The sequence below is a fragment of the Galeopterus variegatus genome, unplaced genomic scaffold (genome assembly GCF_000696425.1).
Source record: "Galeopterus variegatus unplaced genomic scaffold, G_variegatus-3.0.2 Scaffold74, whole genome shotgun sequence".
Taxonomy (NCBI): Eukaryota; Metazoa; Chordata; class Mammalia; order Dermoptera; family Cynocephalidae; genus Galeopterus; species Galeopterus variegatus.
The window spans coordinates 1,008,524-1,034,881 of record NW_007726185.1 but is presented as its reverse complement, the minus strand read 5'-3'; the positions used below and the strand labels follow the sequence as shown (position 1 = coordinate 1,034,881).

Here is a 26,358-nt window from a genome sequence, read left to right as displayed (position 1 = left end):
AAAGCTACAATACTTGATTTTTCAACATCTTGTCAGGGTTTTTTCTAGCTCTGTAGAGAAAGAGTTGCAACAAACAAAACCAGGAGTTTTGTTATTTTTAGTTTTCATTTCCTATTTAGCAACAGAAATTTGATCTCCAGTAACATACAGGACCTGCTGGACTCCCTTTGCCCAGATAATTTATATATCACAGAGACTAACTCACTATCAGTTGAAATAAATGCTTGAACTTTGAAGGACCTTAAAAAACCATAAACAGACCCAGACCCCACTTTTAATGATAATCATGTAGGATACAAACAACAAACAAAAATAAAATGAATGATCAACACATGAAGAAATAACCTTAATCCACTCAGACTGCAGCCGTTCCTCCCACTACAAATGGGTTTTGTGGTGGTGACTTGAATTGGAGGAGAGAGACAGCTGGCCATGTGCTGCTGCCAAAAGCTGTCCTGTTAACACAGTTGATTTCCATGATCTCTTCCTGCTACCCCCTGAGCGTTCTGCTTTTCCTGCCTCCCTCCTCTTCCGTTCTCTCATTTTTGCTTTCTTCAGTTTTCAGTGGCATACCATCCTCAGTCACATTTTCTCCTGCTTTGCCAATAAACAGTGTGTAGCTAAAAGCCCGCACCTGTGTTCCTACAATTTCTGCTCATCCCGAATTGGTTGTGATATCTCCTAAGTCCATTGCATCTTCTCCTAGAACTCAGTCTTTGTTTACATCTCTAATTTTGATTATGTATTTGAGTGCCTTCAGCCTTTCCCTCTGCCAGCTCTTTGAGCTCCAAATCAACTCAGTCAATAACCGCAAAGAGAAGGAAGTGTACAGTGTATGTATACATGTGTATGTGTGTAAACATGTATATGTATATATACAAACATGTTTGTTTACATCTGTACGTAGGTATTTTATGGGAAATCCGGGTCCATATATATCTGTTTTTTAAAAATTCTATTTAGCAAGGAATACAGTACCTTGTATTGGACCAACCAATATAACGTAAATTCAATGTGATAGAATTGCCAGGAATACCCCAAAATCTAAAATGAATTTATTTCAGAAAAGAATAAAAATAGGAAGTGTCCCTATATTCTGCATTACTTCTTCTCTTTCTGTTGGAGGAGTGGCTTTGTCAGACCTCTGCTTGACCAGCAGGGAGCAGCCGAGGACCATGAGAAACTTAATCCTTTGTAGTTCTATTCACATTGTCCCCCAGGCTGTCCCTGTCACCCATGAATAGTAGGACATGGGAAAAGACTCTGTGTGAGCTACACAAGTAGCTGTAGCAAGGATTTACCTTTACTCTTTACTTTTGGTAGGAAATAATGAAAATGACAAATCTCACTGTGCCCAGATAGTCAACTATTTGAAAAACACTCTTAAGGGCAGTTTTGTTACTTGGGTCATTGCCCTTGTATATGAAAAGTAAATCTTTAGAACATTTAGACATTGATCTATTTAGTGTAACTTGCACTCATCGTGTATCAGTAGAGGAGATTTGCATCAGATAACAAATTGAGAGTGATAGCTACAGGTGGAATATTTCAAATAAACCACGCTACGGGGGGGAAATCAAGAGTGATAGCTACATGTAAATTATATAAACCACATTATGAGGGGAAAACTAATTGAAACATGTTTTCAAATAAGTGATACATTTGCAAAATATGTAAAATAACACTTTGTATTTACTTGGATGTTATATGTTCTAGGAATATATTAAATTTATTTGCATGATAATTTATATTTCCCATTGGTATGATATGGGGGAAAGCCAGCTAAGAAGAAGGAACATGTGAAGAAAACCCGTACTTTATATATATCAATAGAAGAGGCCGTTTAAGAGCAGAGAATTTGATTTCAGGTATTGGGAAGCATTTTCTAACTGAAATGCCCATGAGTGACATGTGCTGAGCTGCCAGTAAAGCTAGAGCGGGCACTTGTAGCTGGAGGTATGAAAACAGAGACTGGAGGAGGACCTGTTGTGGATATTGTCCAGGTCACTGAAGCATCACATAAGGAGTTGAATGGCGTGACTTGTGAGGCCCCTTTTAGCTCTGAAATTAAATAAGAAAATGAATATAGGTGATTATTAAGTTCCTTTACTGTACATAATATTGAATTAATATGAAAGATACAGAGAGTGCATGCATCTCTGAATTAAAATTCATATTTTTCAAAAGTTTCAAAACATGCATAATACATCTTTTAAATTGGGTAAAATGTGCTTGGATGCTATAAATGTATATACTCAAGATAGTAAATGAAATGTTTGTTTATAAATCCATATTTCCTTGATTCTGAGATGTTTCCTTGATTTTGAGTCACATTTTTGCACATTTTCTAGCATTTCTGAAATCAGGGTGTATCTTCCATATTATATCTAATATGGTAGTTCTGTCATTGATTTGGTGCTTCTTAGAATTGATGGAGTCTCAGAATTGAGAAAATCTGGTACAGTGCTCATTTAAAGTCAGTCATTTTGAATATCTTTAAAGAGGACTTAAAATGTTTGGCATGCTTAAACCAAGGGTTTCTATAGTTTGGGGCCATGTCTCATACTATGTACCATTTTCAGACACAGCTAAATATCAGGTTGAGTATTCTACAGAGAAGAGAAAGCTGACAGCATGATACCCAGTTTCTAAAGTATAAACTCTTAGGTTGTAGATTATGTCCACAAATCCTTCTGAGTGTATTTATTTTCTTTGTGTGTGAATCAGAGGTCAAATATCAAATCACATAATTTTTGCCTTAGAATATTATTCCTTATTCTGCTCTCTACTCCTTGCCCATCTATGAGGTAAACCTTTTTAACAATAAAAGTGGGATACAAATGAGTAATGGATTGGCTAAAGATTGATCAGTTTGATATTTTGCATAAATATTTGCACTTAGTAAATATTTCTATCATAAATTAATATCTCTAGTAAGCTAGGTCTTCTACCTTTGGGAGATTCTTTTAGCAAGAAGATTCCTCATCATTCATTATTTATATTTTCTCAAAAAACTTATTCTGAATTCATATTAATGGGCTAGAGGAAAAAAAGTAAAAACAAAAACAAGATTTTTGGTTTCATAAAGGGGTAAAGGCAGCTGTCAAAATGGAAGCGCTTCCTGTGAGAATATGTATCTCTTACTCTTCTATCCCAAATGTGCTCTGATGTTCAGAAAAGGCATGTGGCCGTGAGTCAGCCTTCTGTTCTGCCTATCACGTGTGTCACAGGAGGGAGGGAGGAAAAGTTTACAGATGTAGTCAGCATTATTAAGTTGAGCAATTCAGGTAACGTGGATTTATAAAACAGAATAAGGTTAATTAAATCTAAACATGGCAGATGACATAACTGAGGAAAATCTTATCCTGGCCCCTGAATGTTTAAAAGATTTGGGGTTTTAGAGTAAGTCTTTTGTCAGGGTGACAATAGAATAAAAACTGTGTAAATCTGAGCAGTGACTCTAAAGCAGCCCATAGCCTGTATGCCAAAGTTGACACATCCATGGAAAAGTCCTACCCAGCTGCCCACAACCAGCAAGGATGGAGGGAATCTGTGCAGGTGCTCCAAGGCACCACTGCTCCCTAGTGGAAATCGGTGTGGTTTACATCACACTCCTTCCTTGCTTGAGTCAGAATCAGCTTAATCCTCTTTCAAAAAGTTGTTGACCCTTAATTTAAGAAATTTATCTGGCTCTTAAGGCCCCATTCTTGGGTTTACTAGCTCGGTTTCATTTTCCCTTGTTGGTCTGTAATGTGGTGTCTGTTGATTAAAGTCTTCCCTTATGCACAGCTTTGTTCCCGGGCCTTGAGTATGTGGTCTCCAGTCTCTGTAATTGGGACAGCCTCTCTGTGCTGCTATTTATTTTTAGGGATTTTTTAAAAATAACACTAGCTCAGGAATCCTGCTGATTTTTAAGATCAAACAGTTAAAAGAAAAGCAAAGTGTAACAAATTGTGGCTAAAAGGACTGTTTCTTTTAGATTCCTATATGGCTCAGACAAAGGCAGTCAGATTTCTATTTGAATCTGACTTTCTCTAAAGGAGATGATAGATGGTGTAGTGTTTTATGGGTGGTGTAATAACTTGGAGAAATTTTGTCATTATGTTTCCATATGTGTATACATAATTATACAATATCTTAATTAGCATAGCCCATTGATTAGATATATTTTAAAAACAACATCACCAAATTCTAACTCTTTACTTGTTCCAGGCTTTCAGCCAGGCGTAGGTACATTCTGAGGGATTTCTTTAGTGTGTAGGCCATGTCATCTATAATGATCACCTGGATACACTGATCAGTAGGTTAGGTTATGTTGAAAGAGAGAAGGAGAGTTCTGTGTAGAGAAAGAAATTAAAATAATCACCAAAGTAAATTCCTTGTTAAAGTTTAACACAGACTAAAACTCATTTAGGGGAAATGGCAGCCCTCAATAAAGGATCCTTTTGGCCTGTGTGATAATTTTGGTTGGTCTTATAACAGGTGTTGTATTTTTTTTTCATCTTACCATAGTTTGTGATCACTTTAACAATAATCATCTATCTGTTTTCCTCTTTCATTGTCTGTATCTCACAAAACAAACCTCACCAAATGAAGTAATGCCTTGGCTTATGTAACGGCAGTACAATTAATAGTAGTACTCCAGAATATCCACCTTTCTTTCCTCTGGGAGATTTCTCACCCAAAAAGCAAAAATAAAAGGAAATGGAACTAGCATGGTGCCAAATGTATTCTCACTAAAGAGAGATACTGGCTGAGTTGTGGAGTGAAAGTAGCGTGATCCACAGACATAAAACCTCAGAACCACCTTTTTAAAAGCAAAGCAGAATTATGTGAAAACATAGTGTTTTTATTACATTTTTAAAAGCTCTTCTGTAGCTTTAAAAAGCTTTTTTTTGTAGCCTTTTAAAACCATTCTATAATTCTGACATTTATTTAAATCAGAATGATGTCATGCTAGTTACTTTCTTTTCTCCTAATGATATGTATATGATACGGTAACCTGGATAAGGAATTTGGAGTGTAGATTGTGGTTTTTTCCCATTACTTGTCTCAAGAAAATTCCCTAGATTTTCTGTACTTAATTTTCCTGATCTATATATATAATGTCTTCTTCTCTGGAGTATTAAGGAAATTACCTAAGTAATAAATGTTGATTTATTTTGCTCCTTAGAGAAAGACATTACATGGTGTTTTATTATATTGCCATCTTTCTTTGTAATCTAGTTCAATACTGTAACATTTTCACATCTCCGTGTATTTCTGCTAATGCATACCATTTCATAATTTAATATCTCAAGTTGTATGTCAAACTGCATTTATATCAGTATTAAATTGATTTTGCAGCCACATATAGAAGATTTGTGTTTGTATTTAAATTATGTATGGTTAAGCTAAAATGACATATTCTTCAAGTTCTTTCCTTTTCTTAAACATTTCTTTCAGACATATTGGCTTTTATGCTTTTTATTTAAGCAAGTAGAATACTGTTAGCAGTTCAGTCAACTCTTGATTATCATTTATGATTCTGGCTGATAATACAGATCTTGGTGTTATTGACTTAACACTTTTATAGCACTCACTATGTGCCAGGCGCTATTCTAAGAGCTTCACAAATATTAACAAATTTAATCGTCATCACAACCCTTTGAGGTAGATACTGTTACTATCCTCATTCTACAGATGAGGAAACTGAGGTATGAAGAGGTCAAATGACTTGCCCAAGGTCACACATCTAGTAGGTGGCAGAGCTGGATTCAGGGACCAGCAGCCTGATCTCAGTCTCATTTTCTTAACCCCTGTGCTGTGATGCTGCTTCTGTGTACCTGACACAGAAATCTCAACTTCCCTCAGCACTCCCACCCTTCTGACAGATGAGTCAGATAGTTGAATTGATTGACGTCTGTCTTGATGCATGTCCTGACTCCACTGTTTACTACCTGTGTGACTTTAGACAAGTTGCTTAACCTTTCTGTGCTTGTCTCATCTGCAAAAAGGGCTCAATAATATATATACTTCAAAGGGCTGTTGAGGGATTAAATGAGATAATTCATGTAAAGTTCATAGAATCATGGCTGGCACATAGCAAGCACACAATAAATGTTTGCTCTGGTTATTGCCCATCCAGAATTGAAAAGGAGTTATAATATTCCCCCCGGCCCCCCCCCCAAAAGGCAAACAGGAGACAAGGCCCTGGAGTGGGCCTTCTCTAAGTAATCAAAAGTTGACTGTGCCTCTCCCATCCTGCCAGCCTTGCTGTCTGAACCACAGGGCAGTAATCTTGTGTTACGATTCATGCAGGCTATGGCCACTCGGACGCAGATGTTCTTCACCAGTCATTACTCGAAGCCAACATTGCTACTGAGGTTTGCCTTACAGCTCTGGACACTCTCTCTCTATTTACATTGGCATTTAAGGTTTGTACTGAACAGCTGTTCATGGCCAGTTTTACCTTTTAAATTAATTCTGCTTATTAAGCTCAACCAGCAACTGTGTTGTATTTTTACTTCAGCAACTGTTTTTGCCCCAGGAAGAAAATCGTAAGTCCTTAAATTCCCTTCATGAAACCATTCCACAGTAAATGAGTTAAATTCTCTGAAATATAATAAAGCTTAAGTGGTCAGCATGTACCCTGTGCTTGGAAATGGTGGAAACACAGTCTCTGGAGGTGGTTAACTCTGGGCTAGAAGAAATCATTTGCCAGAGGAGACATGACTTTGCAAACTCTTGAGGAGGATAAATATGGGAACCTATAGGCACTTCTGCTTTGAATATCTTTAAACATATCCAAATGTTGTAGCAGTTAAAATTAGCTACGTGTATGGGCCGGCCCGGTGGCGCACTGGAGAGTCACCGAGGGTTCGGATCCCATGTGGAGACCGGTTCCCGCTCACTGGCTGAGCGTGGTGCGGGCGCAACACCAAGGGTTGCAATCCCATTGCCAGTCCCCGGTATGGGCGCGACACCGAGGGTTGCGATCCCATTACCAGTCAGTAAAAAAGACAAAAAGGAAAAAAAAAATTTAGCTACCTGTAGAGAGAGGAGCAATACATACAAACACATTCATATTTTAAATTTTTTTTATCTGCTGCCAAATTAAACAATAAAAGCATTTTAGGAAAGTTTTTTTTCTTTTTCTTATTTAAGTTTTAGCAAGTAATATTCAAGTAAGTAGAGATGGACTCTTCAGCCACTCTTTTGTTTTTAGGAACCTGACAGTTTCCATTCTTTTGCTAAATGATTACTTCCATTTCTAGCGTAGAAAGGGGAAATTGAATTAGTGCTAATATGCTGTGAATATTGAAACAGTATGTTTATTTGCAAGAGTATTTGGGAAATATAACCAAAGTCATTCTCTTTTTTACTTATCTTCACTACTTATAAAGCACATTTCTTTACTAGGGAGAGTGAAAATAGCTACCCTGCTATTGTGTCAGTTTGTTATCTATGCCTTTATTTTCCTTACCAGCCATGCCACTCATGTCCTTGTGAAACCTCATTACTAGGAATCCAGTTGAGAGATGAGGAAATACAAACCCTAATGGAAAGAGTATGGAGGCAGTAGCCTCTGCTGTAGTGGCTCCGAGTGTGGTGTCTAGCCATGCAGCAGTGGTAGCCCCCGGGAACTTGTTAGAAATGCAGATTCTTAGGGCCCACCCCAGACCTACTGAAGCAGAAACTCTGGGTAAGAGACCTGAGTACCACAGCTTGAGAATCATGGTTCTACTAGAACCATAAAAGAAGTTTTAGAACCTCTTTCTGTTTTCTTTTGGAATATCTTTAATTAGAAATTCTTATGTAAATAGGCAGTGAAGGTTTTGAATGTGAATATTTGGCTGTGGACACCTGTATCAGGCTGTAAGCATGAATCCTTAAGTTCAGAATAGCAGTTGCAGCACTGTCTTTCCCTTTCTGCCTGCGCCCCACCACTTAAATAAGCAGGAGATCCTGGAGCTGTAGAGCAGGTGTGGAGCTGGCATCAGGGGTGCGAGGTAAGGCCACAAGCAGCCCAAGCACACCCATGGGAATGGTGACAGTTTCCTTACTGAACAGCCTGCTCTTCTTATGCAGCCCTCTTTAAATTGCTTGCTTAAGATCAAAGAAGAGTATTTGTCAAGGTTTGCAGATCTCCAAATGTCTGGCCATCAGGTATTCTGACTCCTGAGAAAGAAACAACATCTGAAGTTCTGATTGAAAACTGATTTTGATGGGCCGGCCCGGTGGCGCACTGCGCTAGTGCGGCGCTTCCCGTCGAGGGTTCGGATCCCACATACAGACCGGTTCCCGCTCACTGGCTGAGCGAGGCGCAGGGGCAGCACCGAGGGTTGCGATCCTGTTGCCGGTCCCGGTCCGGTACGGGGGCGACACTGAGGGTTGCGGACCGTTGCCGGACACGGAAAAAGACAAAAAAAAAAAGAAAACTGATTTTGACATTCATGGACTGAATGTCTTTGGGAAAATTGCTTGATATCTTTGGACCTAAGATTTCTCATTGGTAAGAATGGAAAAATAGGTTCTACACTCTTTACACTATTACACTAAGTACACTTGGAGGCAGCCTGTATGTGGACATGCCATTGGCTTTAAATTCCAGCTCTATTAGCCAGCTTTTCAGCCTTGGGCTGGGCCTACTTGATATCTTAGTCCTTATTTCCTTACCAAAATATGGCAATTATGCCTACTCTATAAGGTTGAGTTTTGAATGGGTTGTTGTGATGAATCCAAAAGCATCCACCTTGGACTGGAACGTAGTAGGAGCTCAAATGTTAACTCTAGTTTAACAGCGAGCCCTGCTCCCTGTGTTCACTCCTCTCTGGTCCTGTGATAAAGGGTCTAATCCCTGAGATGCCCAGGGAAGATTGAGCTTTAGAGCTGAGGTAATCTTTTCAAAATTCATATGCCTGGGTGCAGAAATGTTTGATGTCTAAAGCTCAGCACCCCCGAAAAAAGGGGGGAAGGTAGGCAAGTGTATGGTGCACCCTGTGGCATTACTTGGTATTGGGCCACTGGATATTGGGACGGCAGGCTTAGTTGGCTTAGATTCCCAGGTACATGAGGCCCGCTGGCACAGGAGCCACTGGGATCTTCCTTTGCAAATATTTACTCAGCTGAGGCATCAGTTGGAGCATATCAGAAAAATTATAATATTGAATTAGCTGACATAATTCTGTGCAAGAAATACCTTTCCAGATGTAGCCATGACATTACTGACTTTTTTTTTTTTTTGCAGCTGGCTGGTAGGGGGATCTGAACCCGTGACCTTGGGGTTATTAGGCTGCACCTGAGCTAACTGGCCAGCCCTGACTCTCTTAACTGACTACATCTAATAAGTTGCCAAAAACAATCCAGAAATTAATTTCTTAATAAGATAAAATGTTTGAAAAGATTTAAGTCCTGAATTTTGGTGGTGGTGGTGGTGATAATTATATTAGCTTCTTGCTATTTATTGAGTGCCTTCTGTGCCTCAGGCATTAATCACAACAGCTCCACCTAGTAGATCTAATTTGCCCACATTTTACAGATAAATCAAGGCTGAGACAGATTAGGAAATTTGCCCAAGATCACTGTATAACTGGCCTGTCCAAAAGGCCTTGTTCTAAAATTAAGTCAGGTGTGTGTATATGAGAGAGAGAGGTGAGAGAGATGAGCTGAATTAAGTGAATATCAAGGTATTTGAATGATCTCTCATACAGAGAAAAGAAGAAAATTGCCAAGCACTTACCACGTGCCGAGTATAGTGCTAGGCCTTTTCACATATGTAATCTCATTTAATACATAAAAGGGTGTGTTTCGTAAACTGGGGTAGTTACATGCAGAAAAATATGGTTCTTCTGCAGCTACTTTACAGTGTCTGTTATTAGCACAATCCCAAACCAATGTTAGCCTTTAACTATTTTATGATTTTTTTAATATGTTCACAAATTTAATCTGAAAATGTATTTTTAGCAATTCCATTTAGTGTCTTTTCTTGATTTGAACTGCATGAGGAGAACTAATACATAATTATAAGAAGCAATAGGAACTAAGAGGGTGAGGTGTACTTAATCAGAGTCTTGCTAGGGACTTTGTGATCTGGTTTACATGACCATGAGTCGGGTCTACAAAGACACATGAGGTTTAGGTCACCTTAGTGATTGGCAAGCATATTCAACTGAAACAGCTCTTTTCCAACCTGAATTTTTAAATTATTTTTAAATCAATGTCTCAATAAAAATAAATGCTATATGCCTTGGGAAGACTTTGCTGTCTTAAATAACTTCATTCCAGATATCTCATTTTGGCACCCAAGATTTAAGTTTGTTTTCCGCTGTGTTCCTGGACCTTTAGAAATTACTGATATTGAGTGTTCATTCCCTGAAAACACCATTTCCTGGGTTAAGCACCGTTAGAGACTGCATGGAACAGTTGAACCTGAATCCATGACAGACCCTTCCTGGAGAATTAGCCTCCACTTTATTGCTAGAAATATGTCACGCCTTTTGTATTAGTCTGTTTCATGTTGCTATATAACAGACTACCTGCAACTGGGTGATTTATAAGGAAAAGAGGTTTATTTGGCTTACGATTCTGGGACAGCTGCATCTAGCCTGGGTCTCAGACTGCTTCTACTCATGGCGGAAAGTGTCAGGAAGCTCGTGCGTACAAACAGATCACATGGTGAGAAGATGCGAGAGAGAGAGAGAGAGAGAGAGAGAGAGAGAGAGAGAGACAGAGACAGAGGGAGAGGGAGAGGGAGAGGGAGAGGGAGAGGGAGAGGGAGAGAGGAGGTGCCAGGGTCTTTTAAACAACAAGCTCTTGTGGGAACTAATAGAGTGAGATCTCACTCATTAATCCCCCCTCCCCCAGGGAGAGCATTAATCCATTCATGAGGGGTCCGCCCCTATGACTCAGTTTCCAACATTGCCACATTGGGGATCAAATTTCCACATGAGTTTTGGGGGGGACAACACATCCAAACTCCATCACCTTTACATTATTCTGATGTCACATTTCATTTCCTAAATAATAATTTCTCATCCTCAGTGAGAGTCTATAGGGATAAAAAGGTAGAAATGAGATACACTGCATTGTTATCTGTAGTTATTTCTGAGTGAAGAGTGATTTTTGTTTTCCTCCCCCCCCCATGGGCTTTTCTGATTGTTCAACAAAATGTTTTCATTTAGTGTATACTCATATTACTTTCTGATTAATGGGAGAGCAACAGAGAGCCACAGAGAGAAAGAGGGAAGAAAATTGATTGGAAAATGAAGGTAGTTGGTAAACTGGGATGTGTCTAGAATGAAAGGTCCTTTACCCCTTTAAATTAGAAATTATATCTTAATGCAAATAAGTTTGAACTCCATTCTTGTGAGCAAGTTTTGAGATCAGAGCCCAGGAGGACCAAATCCAGAAAATGGGAAGGAAAAGACTTGATCAGAGAGAGTGAAAGAAGGAGAAATGTAACTCAAGTAGTAAGAACTTGGAGACAAGGGTCAATTCAGACAGCAGAACTAGGGGTCTTGGCAATTTTTGTAGGAACCATCTCTCCTGGATAGCTTCAGCAAGGAGTGCTAAGAAAGTGAAAGCTCACTTCCAGATTCACCCTAAACTTGAATCCAGCCATAATTAGGAAGGTAAATGCAATGTGAAAAGTGAGACTTTCAAACTATGCCTTCTGGAAAAAATAGTATTCACCAACAACAAAACATGTAAGCAGTTCCCCAACACTGGTAAGAATCTTTTTTTTTTTGAACAGCTGCTCATGGTTGAGAATTATGTTATATTCATTTAATTAGTCACATTTCCTGCTCATTAAATTGCTACTCTCTCACGTGATGGAATTCAATTTGGTATTTCAGTATTTCTATATAAAAGTCATTGTGAATTCCAGGTGTTCTACCAGCTGGGATACATCTGTGACTCACTGGACCTAAAAAAACAAAATTTATTTTTTGTGTAAAAGTTTCTCTTTGGCATTAACATAAGGCAAATCTTGCTCTGAGACGCCAACCATAATTTGGTGTGTAGCAGAATTATATGGACATAAGTTATCTCTGTTCACTTGGCCAAATTGTAAGATTGGTTCAAGATACCAGCCTCTGACACTTTTTTGATTACAGTCATTTTTGCATGCTTGTGCAAAATGCACATATGTATCCTCTCCAAACACACACCTTTGTGCAGAGATGCTTGTATGTATTTGAAGGTAGTGCTCTGCAGGGCTGCGCACGTTTAGGACATGCAGCTCCAGGTGGGCTTCTTGCCCAGCTGCGCCCCTGTCTGCTATGCGTATTCAGCAGTGGATGGGAGTTTTAGCCAATCAGCCTTCCAGAGTGTTTAATTAGAGTGAATTTCCTACTGAGGTGAGGGAATCTTGAAGGATGATTCGAAGCAATTAATTGTGGTCCTCCTGTTTTCTTTGATAAGTAAAATCTATGAAATGTTAAAATCCTACTAGCTTCCACTTACTGAGCTAGACCAAATATGCATCAGACACTTTCTCCACTTGATCTCAAGTCTTCATAGTAGCTGTGCGGGTCACTTTTAGGATTGCTATTTCACACATGACAGTGCTGATACTCAGTTTACATGCGCAAATTTGTGTATGTGGTAAGTGGTATCTGACCAAAGCCTGTCTGTTTTCCACTGTACCAAACTGTCTGATTATTGATAGCTTACCAGAGTGCCTGAGAAGGCTGGGGAGCACTCCTTGTTTTAGAGGACATGTTTCATATACCTCAAGTCTGTTTTTTCTTGCCCATTAATTAGCTAACACCTGTAATGGCACTTCTCTGTTTGAATTAAGATGTTACAAATATCACCTCTGTATCAGTTGCTTGTGTAGAGTGAAAATAAGTAAATAAATAGAAGTCTAGTCAGTACTAAGCAGCAGTGGTCCTTTAAAAACTGTATGATAGTTTGCTGGGAAGGAAAGCATAAATTTATTGATAGATTTATTTGTTCCACAAAAAAATTTGTGCTTTCTGAGAGGATGTATGGCAGAGTTTGTTTAAATTATAGGTTGTCTTAATGCTTGGAAAATGTAGTCTTTGAGTCTGAAAATTGTATGAAGGTGTCTGGGGTGTCCTACTAATGAAGCTGTCACTGTGTTTTAAGAACCAGCTCTTGGCTGACCATGGACATAATCCTCTCATGAAAAAAGTTTTTGACGTCTACCTGTGTTTTCTTCAAAAACATCAATCTGAAATAGCTTTAAAAAATGTCTTCACTGCCTTAAGGTCCTTGATTTACAAGGTAAGTTGCTTCATCAGTGAAGAGCGTAATTGATTGCCATTTGTTTTCCTCCTTCCACCTGGAGTTAGGCAACGTTACCAAGCACTAACCATTTTGTGGTTGATCTTCTCCCTTGTGTTCCTTCTAGTTTCCCTCGACGTTCTATGAAGGGAGAGCAGACATGTGTGCTGCTCTGTGCTATGAGATTCTCAAGTGCTGTAACTCCAAACTGAGCTCCATCAGGACTGAGGCCTCCCAGCTGCTCTACTTCTTGATGCGGAACAATTTTGACTACACTGGAAAGAAGTCCTTTGTCCGGACACATTTGCAAGTACGTGTAGTTTAGCTTTCCAATACCAATTTACTCTGTTGAATCCTGTTTTAGCAGGAAAACTTGTAGTATCACATTTACTGGTTTACCTTATCATAAATAGTGCAAGATCTGGCTCCAAGATGGAAAATTGGGAAGTTTCATTTACTAGCTTGGTTTATTCCATGCTTCTGTACTGTAACATCTGGGCCCAAGATGTGTTTCTAATGGTAAATTTACATTTAAATATTGAATCAATATTGCACTGACTGAAATTCCATCGAATCAAGAAATATTAGAACCTATGTGAGGATGTTTCATAGTAAACATCTTAGATGGGAAACAAAAAGCCCAAAGTGATTCTTTTCTGTCTTCCATCTACTGACAAATCTGCTGTCTCTCCAGAGTTAAAAGATCCTAAGTTCTTTTCTCTTAGAACCAGGCAAGATAGTGACAAATCTTATTTTCGTAGACTCTCTTTTTCTACACATAATAGGAGTCCCTTCTCCATCTCGGCATTTATTGCTTTTTTTGAAATGATATTTATTGTCTGCATACATTGTGCTATCATTCACGGATACAGCCATGAACAAAATAGAACCCTCTTCTGGCCCTCATGGAGTGTACAATCTAATGGAGGTCACAGAAAACTCAGAAACTTTTATAGTGCAGTGTTACCAGTGCTGTCATAGAGGAACTTGAGAGCACCAGGAGGGGTTTCTGGCTGGGGGCCCTGGGGACCAGGAGAGGCTTCCCAGAAGTGAAGGATGAATAGGGGTTAGCAGTTGAAGAGTGGCAAGCATGTTCCAGCCTATGGATGCACCATGGGAAATGGAAACTGGAGAAGTTCCTTATTGTGGATTTAACAATGTGAGTGAGAATGAGTTGAGGAGGACACAGTGTTGCATATCCAAATCATTGCATATTTGGAGGGATCTCCTTGACTCCAGTATTGAGAATAGATAGGGGGAGTCTAGACCTCAGCTAGGGAGACTATTGTCAAATCTGGGACAGAGAGGGTGGTGAGGTTAGAAGGAAGAGGAGATTGAGTTGATAGTACTTAGCGACTAGACCTGGGTATGGTAAAAGAATAAGAGGAAATAAGGATGGCCTCCATGTTTTTGTTAGAGCAACTGGATAAAGGCAATGCTGTTCATAGGCCAAAAACAGACCCACTGTTCCATAGTTAATATGTACATGTTCTAATCAAAAATGCAAAGGACAGTCTACTTACTGAATATTTACTACATATGAGTTCAAACCAAAAACTAAGGAGGTAGATATTGTCTCCTTTTTTATTAGAGAAGGTAGCAGGTAAGTAACTATCCAAGTGATACTAATCTGATTCTCCATCTTCTACACTCTCCTGATTTAGCATTTTGCTTTGCAAACAAAATGCTTTAAGGATAGCAAAGTCATCTTCTGGAATAATTCTTTTTTTTTTTTTTTTTTCCTTTTTTGTCTTTTTTACTGACCGGTAACGGGATCGCAACCCTGGGTGTCACGCCCGTACCGGGGACCGGCAATGGGATCGCAACCCTCAGTGTTGCGCCCGCACCATGCTCAGCCAGTGAGCGGGAACCGGTCTCCACATGGGATCTGAACCCTCGGCGGGAGCGCCACCGTGCTCCCAAGCAGCACACTTTCCAGTGCGCCACCGGGCCGGCCCTGGAATAATTCTTGAAAGGAGAAAAAAATAACTCAGACTTCATTTTCTGCACTGGAGCGATTCCTGCTTGAAGCACCCCACCTTTTCCGCATGCTCAGGCACATCCTCAGGCTGAACCTGGGTGGTCATTTGAAGGTGAATTGATTTGCTGACATTTCTGTATTTCTCAGGTCATTATTTCTGTTAGCCAGCTGATAGCAGATGTTGTTGGCATTGGGGGAACCAGATTCCAGCAGTCCTTGTCTATCATCAACAACTGTGCCAACAGTGACCGGCTCATCAAGGTGGGTGGCCCAGTCCCATTTTAGTCTTCACCCCTTATACTGTCCCTGGCACGCATGTGGACAGGCAGAAAGGAGATGAAAGCCATGTGTCCTTCCTTCCTTCTTCCTTTTTGGTTGTAGCACACCAGCTTTGCCTCCGATGTGAAGGACTTGACCAAAAGGATACGCACGGTTCTGATGGCCACTGCCCAGATGAAGGAGCATGAGAATGACCCAGAGATGCTGGTGGACCTCCAGTACAGTCTGGCCAAGTCCTACGCCAGCACTCCTGAGCTCAGGAAGACGTGGCTCGACAGCATGGCTAGGATCCACGTGAAAAACGGGGATCTCTCAGAGGTAGCCTGCCAGCCTCTTGGTCTGAGATTTGAGAGAAACAGTTATGCCCCACTCACAAAAGAAGCCAATTTTGAGGAATATTGTCCCATGAATCAAAAGAAACCAAATAAAAATACACTATACTTTAAACGGTATTAGGCTCAGGGTGACTTCATAGTTACTGAGCATATTAATAATTTAGAACAAATTGTAAGGAGTTGTTTCTGTCATGAAAAACATTGTTTGAAAGCCCCTAAAATATGCATATTTGTATAGTTGCCTGCTAATTAAAGCACCTATCAGTTTCTGCATCAAAACTCTTCTCTAGTTCTAAAATTCAGCTGTTATGTGATAAAATTAATTTTTCCTGTTATTAAAGTAATGACCAGATATTGTTTTCTCCTTTTTGAGGTAGTCCATTTCCTTTTGTGGATGCAGTAGATATTCGAGTGTTTCCTTCTGTACAGAGCTGACATGTTTCAATATTAGATCACAGCATGGCTCTAGCCATATCTGGTATTGTGTGCTTGCTCAGTAAACCTGTGCATGTACCTATTTGGTGTATACCATCCTGGCATGCACTATGGGAAGGGAGGTGGAAGGCGTGAACACTGCCTCTCAGGATTGGACAGTGTATAACTCTTAACTCTCTAGCAGACCCTTCTCTTTGCGTGGGAGGCACAGGTCAGAGTGCGTGCTCTGCTATTGACATGTATTTACTCACACATGGGCATCAAGCAGCCTCTGTGGTCGTGTGTTGGCTAGCTCAGGGTGAGGCCCTGTATGAGGATACCACACAGTGGCAGCCACCCAACTGAAGTCAACAGAGCCTCGTGTGTTAGAACCTCACAGTGGGGTCATGTCTAACAGCTGTCTTTGATTTTTATAACATCATGGCAACTTGGTGAACAGAATTTATTTTTTCATTTTAAGGTATTTATAATATTATCCATTTAAAATTGAATCAGGATTTTTATTTAGAATTCTGTTTGGAAAACATTACAGCTTCATCTTATTTTAAGTTGAGAGAAAAATATATTATCACCTGAAATTTTGAGCCATTCTCTCAGAATCTAGGAAGGAATACACCTTTCTTTCAAACAGTCAGACTTTTTTTCAAACAGTCTTTTTCAAAGGAAAAAGAATTCTTTTAAGAGAAATGATGCAGAAATAGTAGGTATAGTGAAAAAATGCTATTTTTATCTTTTACATTAAAATTCAATACTTCTAAATGGAAATGAGCCTTACAAATTTACTGGCATTTTCCTCAATTCCCAATTAATTCAAAATTTCAGTTTATATGAGTGATCTACCTTTTTTAAAAGGTAAGACATCAGCTGTTAGAAACACTAGTTGATGCCTTGAAAGCTAATATAAGTACGTACATCCATTCAATTTCCATCTGTTTGTGAGCGTTATGACATGCTGTTATGAAGGATGGCTCTGAGGCAAATGTCTTTTGTTATAGGCAGCAATGTGCTATGTCCATGTAACAGCCCTGGTGGCAGAATATCTTACACGGAAAGGTAAGGAATTATTCCTGTGTTTTGTTGTGAAATGAATATAATACTGTACAAAGCAGCAGAGGCAAATGTGGGCCATCAGGAAGATTCAGAGGTGGGGAAGATTTGTGTGTATGTGAAGTACATTCATTGCTTTATTCCCTCACATGACATTTGCTTGACTTGGTAGGCACAGCAGAAATGCCAATAAAAAGAAAAGTTAGATGGCATGTTGTTGTGTAACCTCTTATTGATGGCTGCATTCTGTAAAAACTAGTTAATGAGCTTTGCATCTGGGTTTCCCTGACCAGCCAATCTAGAGCTGAGAAGATTTTATTTTCCCTTAAGATAGTTCCCACTGGAACTATTTATCACTCAAAGGACAGTTGTAATGGGAGATTATCAGACAGCATTTTCTGGAACGCAGCCCACTTGGCTTTATAGTATGAGAAGGCAGCTTTGCTGGTAGAAACCATGCCTCCCAGTGGAAGGAGAGAGGCAAGAATTGATGCTTCATTTGTGCATCATACATTCATTCCCATGTTGCGGGGCCATGATTTCTTTCACGGGTTCCTTTTGGTTAAATGCCAGTTGCTCATTTCCATTTCAAAATCAGCACATCTCCAGCCAGTTGTGTGTGTTTTTACAGTGCTGAGGTTCTTACATAGTCTGCACATACAGTACTAAAGTACAGCAGCATCAGATCTGGGCGACTGAGGGGTATATTTACAAAGTGAGAAATATTATAAAGTCACAGATGCTGAGGCCATGAAATGTATGTTTCTGCTAAAGCTGGTTATTTGGAATGGAATTTAAGGGAGTCTGGGTTTGTCATGCATCAGAGCCCAAAAGAGAAGAAATTAAAGAAGGGCTCCATGTTCACTTAATAGTAGCTCTGTTTCCTGTTGAGACCTTTGATCAGGTGATACATTTCCTCATGTTTAGAAGCGGACATAGCACTCCGGAGGGAGCCACCCCTCTTCCCCTACAGCCATAGTACCTGCCAGAGGAGGAGCCGGGGAGGTGAGCCGGAGGGTCGGCCAAGCCCCCAGGGGTCCCCATCTGCTCTGTTCACATCAGTGGTGTGAGGATTTTCCATCTTGTCTTTGCATGGACAGATTTTGCTCTCCTTCCCTCCTTTCTTTTCCTCTGTTCCTCTGGGCACTGAGAGGAAAGCACTTTGGCCACCATTTTTATTATTCCACTGGAGCTGAGTTCTATGTTTAAATGTACTCTGTAGCCTGAAACCCGAGTGGTTGGCTTTTATAATTTTATTTTTTGTACATTAATGCATCCTCAAGTTCCTAAATTAATGCTTTTCATTGGGGACTCTTTTGTTTCCATGCAACATAACAAAAGCAAGGCTCAACTGTAACAGTGGCAGAGATGCTAGATAACCCAGGAATGGCTTGGAAACCCGGACTAATGTGCAGCAGAAAAATCTCTGACTTCAGGATCTACTTTTTCAAAGCCCAATTTCAAAATACTCTATGTTCCTCTTTTCCTCAAAATGTGAGAGGTCTCAATTCAAATTTTGACTTCTGTTTTATTGTGAACAGGCATCTCAAAATAGAATAGCAAACATTTCTAGTCCTCCTTCACTTGAGCATTTTGCACAGCTGACATTGTCCAACTGACTTAAATTGTTTCCCAGTTACCCCAAGATGAGTAAAGGCCCCAAGTGGGTTGTTATTGCTTAAGGAATTTATCCTTATCCCAGACATTGATCCTTCCTCCAAACTTATACCATTTCCCCTGAGAGAATTAGAGTTCCTAGGCCCCTGAAGTATTCGTGCTTTCTCTGTTGCATGGAGGTAAAGGCCTCTCCTCACCCCCTAGGGAGCTGGTGTGGGAACCAGGTAAGGCAGCCTCTCAGCTCGCAGCTGTGGCTGTTGAGTTCCATCTTGGTCTCATAGACTGCCTCAGGAAGGAGAAGGGAATTCTAGTCTAAGTTATGGGTTATTCCCTGGCAAGGGTGGGTGAGATGACAGCTTGAAGGAAACAGTTATTTTTGAGTCATATATTTCTCTTTCATTGACTTTGGCTTCTCCGTTGTTCTTGGTATCTGAGGATGGGTCACCTTACCAAGTCATTTTCATTTTTTATTGTTTTACTATTAATTTGATTCGATATCTATTTCTCAGTTTATTTACAGTTTATTTAAAGATTGCATACATTTTAATAAAGGTGGGTGAAAAATAAAAAAGGGATGAGAAAAAGAAAAAGTGAGGGAGGTGAGGAAGTGAATGAAGAAAAGCACACAGCGGCCCCAGTTCCCATGTGAGTGCTGGCCTGACCCAGCAGAGGCTTCAGAATTGGTTATTTCATTCAACACAGAGACACACGGGGCAGGAGAAAGCCTCGAGGGTCCCCATGTTCAGGTTACTGACTCTGACTCTCACCCCTGCTCTCTCCATTCGTAGGCATGTTTAGACAAGGGTGCACGGCCTTCAGGGTCATCACCCCCAACATCGATGAGGAGGCATCCATGATGGAAGACGTGGGAATGCAGGATGTCCACTTCAATGAGGTGAGTGCCCGATGCCAGCAGATTTCTCAGTGCATGGCGTCTTGGAGCCTGCTCTCTGCCCTGCTGGGGACTCACCCCAGGGCTTTCCTCCCTGCTCAGCTCTAACTAAAATGGCTCCAGACAACTGAAACAAAGCAGCAGCAGCTTCTGCTATCCCCCTTTCTAGGAATGCCTCCTTTACTCTAAAAAGAGGGCTTAAGGGGCTGGTTCATGATGAAGTGAGGCTGCTAAAAGGTCTAATATATGGACCATATAGTGTCTCATTCTCTCTAGCAATTCATTTCTCTGGTTCTTGAATTTTATTGCTGTTATAATCTGACTTTTAAATTAGTGTCTCCAGCACTGGACAGCTCCCCCGTGGTGCAGCCCTGTGAGAGGCCAGACTGGCATGTGGCCAGAGTAGTTGTTTAGGGCCCCAGTTCCTGCTCCCGCTTGTGGGCCCAGGTTCTGAGGTACGTCCTATCCCTCCACAGAGACACTCAACACTCCACAGCGACCAGAAAGTTTGACATGAGATCACTGTAGCAATTTCTGCAAGTTTCTTGCCAAAATGTGATAGATAGCCTTGTAGCCACTTATCTGCAACTAGAGAGTTTTAAGATAAAGCTAGAAATCTGAATAAATGCCAATTTTCTGCTTGCATGCACTGTATTTCCTTTTCTGTTAATATCTGCCAGAAGCATTCTTCATGTGTCCCGGCCTCCCCACAACCCAGAGCAGAATGAAACAGTCATGGGGAAGCTCTTTAATCTTGCCCATCTTTTAAGGAAAGATGAAGTTGTCCATGTGGAGAGAAAGAACAGAGAAAGGAGTAAATATCTTCTGCCTGTTTTACTTGTTTTATCTTGACTCATAGGACCATGGTGTGGTGGCATACAGTCAATATTATGGCTTTTAACCATTTTCATGCCAGTAAGGAGGGCCCATTACAAACATTCTCCATGACATTAACCAGTCCATAAATCAGTATTTCTCAAAGTGTGGTCTTGGAGCCCTTTCAGGAAATCTTTGAGGCCTTTACTTTTCCAACTGAATGTCTGTGTGAGGCTGGAGCTCGTACATCAACCCAAACAACATATCAGACATATTGAATGCAGAAGGTATGAGAATCCCAGTTTCTCCTACAAACTCAGACAGCAAGGAGAGTTGCAAAAATGTAAAACAGTGCTACTCTTCTCTCTTTCTTTTTTTGAAAATGCTATTAGTTTTTCACTGAAAAATGGTATTTTTGTTAAAACATGTCATAGGTTTATCGTTTTAATTAAATTAATAAATCACTTTACATTTTTTTCCATTTCTAATATTGTAACTATGGAGTGAGAATGTCCATATAAACAAAAGTTCTTTGGGGTCCTCGATAATTTTTAAGATATATAAATGGATCTTAAGCTAAAAAAGTTTAAGAACCCCTGTTGTAAACTGTCTAGTCCCAACTCGCCTTTAAAATTAAAAATTAAACATGATAAGAAAGGATAATACATTGAGTGCACTTCACGTTTAAACATTAAAATAATTTTAACCGCAATAAATAAAATTTTCCAAGTATCCTAGGGGGAAAAAAATCAGGTTGGTTATTACTTGGCATTAACAATTCTGCTGTATCTCTGTCTCCAAATGCCTGTGCAGGTGCTAATTTTTTACTTTTTACTCTCAAGCATGGAACCTGTCATAGAGGAAACAAGGCCCACATGCTGTGGGCTTTAAACTCCCTTCATGGTGGATTTTGACTGGGTTTTTCCCTGGGAAGAGGCATGACTACATTGTCTCCTTGCAGAAATCACATTTGCACCCCTGTGCCATGTCAGATCTCCAGAGGTAACCATTCTGTTTGGAATTAGATAAAGAAAGCAATGATGCCAAGAACAATTAAAGCTTTGAGAGTAAACACTTCCCAGTAACCTATCCCACAGGAATAATAAAATGAAGCTCAAGTTTGCTCATCTGACTTAGTAATAGGCAGAAATGGTCACTAGAGCCTAAGGAATTAGCCCGTGAAGTCAAGTGCAGACATTGTCAGGGATGTCTGTGAATGGCACCCCCTCTAAGCGATTACTAAGCATGTGACAAGGATCGCTTTATCAGCAATTCTCAGAATATGGATCTGCCACCCTGTCCTTGAAGCATAAATTTTTAACAGGGCTCATAGTACAAGACGATCTGTAATGTTTAACGTGTAGCACAGCGGGGTTATAAAGTCCTGAGCAAGACCTGCACGTCCAGATTGAAACTAACAGGGAGTGCAAAGAATAACATGCATTCTAAAAGACAGGAAAACAGAAATTGACACGTATATTTTTGTGTTGGCTACCAGGATGTTTCAAGAAAAAAAGAAAGATGAAAATCACTGCCAGAGAGGAAGGCGATTTGGGAAAAGCTGACAAGAAATAATGTATATTTTTAATAAAAATTGTTTAATAAAAACCAATGCCCTTTTAATCTGCATTATTAGATATAATTAAATATCTTAGTTGCTCTCCTAAAATGAATTTTTCTAGGAGAGCTACCTAAAAATACACAATTTTCTTAGCAGCAAGCCTTAGATGAGTTTTTGTTGGTACCAATTCCACCTTTCCTAACTCTGATCTGAAGAGCAGACTCCCTCTGAGCTGCTTTTGATGAAAAAGACGTCCAATTCCTATTTACAATTTTGTTTCACACGTCTGAGCCTGTGTAAATTGAAAAATTCTGAGTTTCCTATGGTGTCACAATTCCAGTGGCCCATGTATTTTTGAGATCCTCCACCATTAACTGATACAGTACCAGAGTCCTAGAAAGACATAGGCGCCATGCTTGGGAAATTGAAGAAGTTCTCATAAAGGGAATGTTTTTAAAAGTTCAGAGAGGGTTTAGGGAAACTAACAAAGAATGTTGCAGCACCCCCAAGGCTAGCAGCTGCTAGATTTCACCCCTTAACCTTAAGGGGTAAAGGGGGAGAGAGAGAGAAACCAGGTAGAGGGGACACCTGACAGAAACTGGGAGATTTAGTAAGGACTCAGGCATAGCACCCTGGCCGGGAGGGAGGGAGCAAGTATCCCCACCTTCACTCTCCTCCTGCCCTCCAGTTTTCTGCTGGGACCTGCCAGGGGCTGAACTCGGCCAGGAGCCAGAGGACAGGGGGCCCAGCATGCAGGCCAGCAGTTCTGATGTGTCGGCACCCAGAGGACAGAGTAAGGGAGAACAAGGCCAAGAGGGGACCTAGAAGGGAAAGTGGAAATTACAGTCAATCCTCATGATTTGCCTATTTGCTAAAATGTCTTTGTAACCCCAAAATCAATACTCGTGGCGCTTCTGCACTCATTCAGAATATGGGCACAGCAGCAACAAACTTGAGCCCCTCAGCACATGTTCCCAGCAGAGGTGAAGCAAAGTCACACTCTGCCTTCTTGTTTCAGCTGTCATACTACGAATATGTAGCCTTTCCATGGTCTGTTTACTGCCATGTTTTTCACATTTTTGTGGGTTTTGTTGGAAATTTTGCCATTTAAAATGGCCCCAGGTATAGTGCTGATGTGCCGTCTAGGGTTCCGAAGTGTAAGAACTCTGCGATGTGCCTTCCGTGTGTTACATAATCTTTATTCAGGCATGAGTTCTAGTGCTGTTGGTCATTTAGTATTAATGAATCAACAATATTCTTTAAAAAGAAACACACATGAAACAAGATTATATATTGATCAATTGATGAAAATGTAACCAGAGGGTTGCAGGAACTTAATCCTATACATTTTCCTTAGGAAGCGTGCCAGTATTCACTAATTTGGTATTCAGTGACTTTATAGAGCATTATTTCTTCAGATAACAAGATTTGACTGTATCTAGCACACTAAACTATTTTACAGAGCAACTCTCACCATTACAGAATCACCACTGAGTATAATAAACATTATATGAATTTAACCAGGCAAATCTCTGGCTTTTCTTAGCCAAAATTGTTTCTACTCAGAAACTGCTAGTAACAGACAAATGTTTATGTCCATAGAACATCCCAGAAGACAGAGGTATCAACAGAACACATTCAGTGATTACTGTTTACATTTTATCCAAGCTTGGCTATTGTAACCCTGTAGTGCCACCTAACCACTTTTCCTTGACTGAGAGTGCTCTTAGAACCATGGAAGTTACAGAGTGTATCCTTACTATTATAATGATTCTCCAAAACAGTAGTAGTAGTGACTAGGGAACTTGGCCAGTGAAACGTGTGTAACTTTTCTCCCTTGGCCTGATACCAGAACATATTGCCTGGCTTCATTTTGCAAATACTTACTGGGCATCCTTGGCACTGGATTGGGTGCTAGAGACTGGGGGGTGAGCAGGATGTTGTCCCTGCCACAGCAGACTCTGTGCTTCTGATGCCTTCTTCCCACTGAGGAGGAACACCTCAACCATGGTCCCTGAGAATACAAATGAGGAGTTGTCCGAGTTCTTTGTGACCTGGAAATGTCTATATTGACATCTGTTGATTCATTCCGTAGACTAGCTCTGTGTTGTGTGCTTGGCTTGGGGATATATAAGTGAGGTACACTTGCCTCGGAGAGGCTCACCTAGTGCAGGTTCCCTCCAACTTTAGTGTGCTTAGGAATTACTTGGATTCCCGTTACAAATGTAGATTCCCATTCTTACCCCAATTCCTGGATTCAGTTGGGTGAGTGTGGGGCCCAGGAATCTGTATTTTAACAAGTGTCCCAGGTTATTATTCTGATGCGAATGGTCCTCAACTGTTGAGAAACGATGGTCTAATAGAAATGTGAATTATGCTATGATGGTATGCTGTTGCCCAAGCCAGCTCACACGTTTACAGTAATTCCCAAATTGTAGACAATAGAGACAACATCTAGCTTCATAAGTAGGGCTAATTAAATTAATCAGTCTTAAACTGGAGCAAATGGCATCTAAACAAAGAGTTTTAAAATACCCTGCGCAAACACAGGCTCATACTAGCATGTTCATGCATGCCCATGCACATACGTACACACATGCATGCACACACGCACATGCACAGCGTCAGTGTGCTGTTTCCACAAACAGATGCTCACTGTCTTGAATTGCATCAGTGTGGCGCACTTAAAAATGAGACTGGCTAATTACATTTTAAAAGCTTCTTCAATAGCTTATGAACTTGGTGCACTGAAATCTTTTTGTTTCTGGTTTTTCTTTCTTTCCTTTTTTTATTTGTCCTCCTTTTATAAATTTATCTTTTATTATTATACATATTTCATATTTATGGGGTACAGAGTTGACTATCAGTATTTGTGTACCGTATGTGATGATCAAATCAGTATCTTTAGAATATTAATCGTTACAAATCATAATTATTCTTTGTGTCCCTTACCCTATTACTTCCTAACCTCCCTCTCCCTCCCAGTTTCCCACCTCCAGTAACTATAGGTCTGTTTTCTCCTTCTGAAAGTTCAACATTTTATTGTGGTATGTATATATGTATGTATGTCTTTTCTTTTCTTTTTCTTTTTCTTTTTTCTTCTTTCAGCTCCCACTAATGAGTGAGGGTGTGGTATTTCTCTCTCTGTGCCTGGCTTATTTCACTTAATGTAATTTTCTTTAAATTCATCCATGTGTATGTTTTCCAGATGCATAAAGTTCATTGAGTTTTTTTCTTTTCTCAACCAGTTATTACAGTTTTTTGCATATGTCAACAATTTAGAAAAAGTATCTTGGCATTTAAATTTTAAACAAGGTGGTAAAACCATCAGGTATTCTGTACAGCGAACTTTCAAGATTATTACTATCTGACCATTGTCTGGATTAGTTCTCGTTTTTAGGTACATTGATTGCTGAGAATTCAAAGTAAATTAATAACTAGAATTTCTTCTGGGAATATTATTTACATGTGCTCCAATGTTTAGTTACTGAGTCTTAGTTTTTATGACTATAATTATGTATTGACATATGGCCTCTCAAACTTAACTATGATTATTGGTTATTTCTAGTCATATAATTGTTACTTGATGCACCAGCTGTAAACATCTAGGTGTAGAGTTTACATTAACTTGAATAATTTATCTTACCAAATTAAGCTTTGGTGTTCAGTAATTGATGCTCTACTTTCATGAGAAGAACTTATCTTTTTTTTTTTCCTTTTAGGACTTAGCTTTTTTTTATGAAAAGCCATTTTTAGTTTGCTATTGGGTAAAATCTGTACTAACTCTGCTTTTTATAGAATATATTTCCATTTCTTTACAACAATAAGTGATATTTAGACTGATAAACTACAGATCCTGAATACCTCCTGAATCAGAAAAGAAGATAAAATAATGTTCAGTAGAGTATAAAAGTTGATGATGTTATTTCTGAATTCTTGATAACCATCAAATTGTGATACTTATTTTATAATATTTACTAAGCTCTATTTACTTTATCAAACTTTCCCATTCCCCAGCCATTCTGGGGAGTGTCCCTAGTTGAGGTTCAATTTTTAGTACCAAATATAACAGGTTTTTTCATAATGAACTCAGTTATCTATATCGTATAGTACATGTATCATATATATATATATATATATATATATATATATATATATATAT

General features: G+C 39.7%; 1 protein-coding gene across 10 annotated transcripts in view; it reads left to right on the top strand.

The window, feature by feature from the left end:
* DOCK9 (dedicator of cytokinesis 9) overlaps positions 1 to 26,358 on the top strand; it is a 207,448-nt gene that overhangs the window by 157,429 nt on the left and 23,661 nt on the right. For 9 of the 10 annotated variants that reach the window (XM_008578478.1, XM_008578466.1, XM_008578449.1 and 6 more), the window contains exons 39-45: positions 6,301 to 6,416; positions 13,096 to 13,233; positions 13,361 to 13,543; positions 15,362 to 15,475; positions 15,596 to 15,811; positions 17,259 to 17,316; positions 19,716 to 19,822. In XM_008578478.1, coding sequence (XP_008576700.1) covers positions 6,301 to 6,416; positions 13,096 to 13,233; positions 13,361 to 13,543; positions 15,362 to 15,475; positions 15,596 to 15,811; positions 17,259 to 17,316; positions 19,716 to 19,822 — 932 coding nt within the window. Of the gene's footprint in view, positions 1 to 6,300; positions 6,417 to 13,095; positions 13,234 to 13,360; positions 13,544 to 15,361; positions 15,476 to 15,595; positions 15,812 to 17,258; positions 17,317 to 18,237; positions 18,316 to 19,715; positions 19,823 to 26,358 lie in introns of all 10 variants that reach the window. The other variant, XM_008578491.1, reaches the window with a different exon arrangement.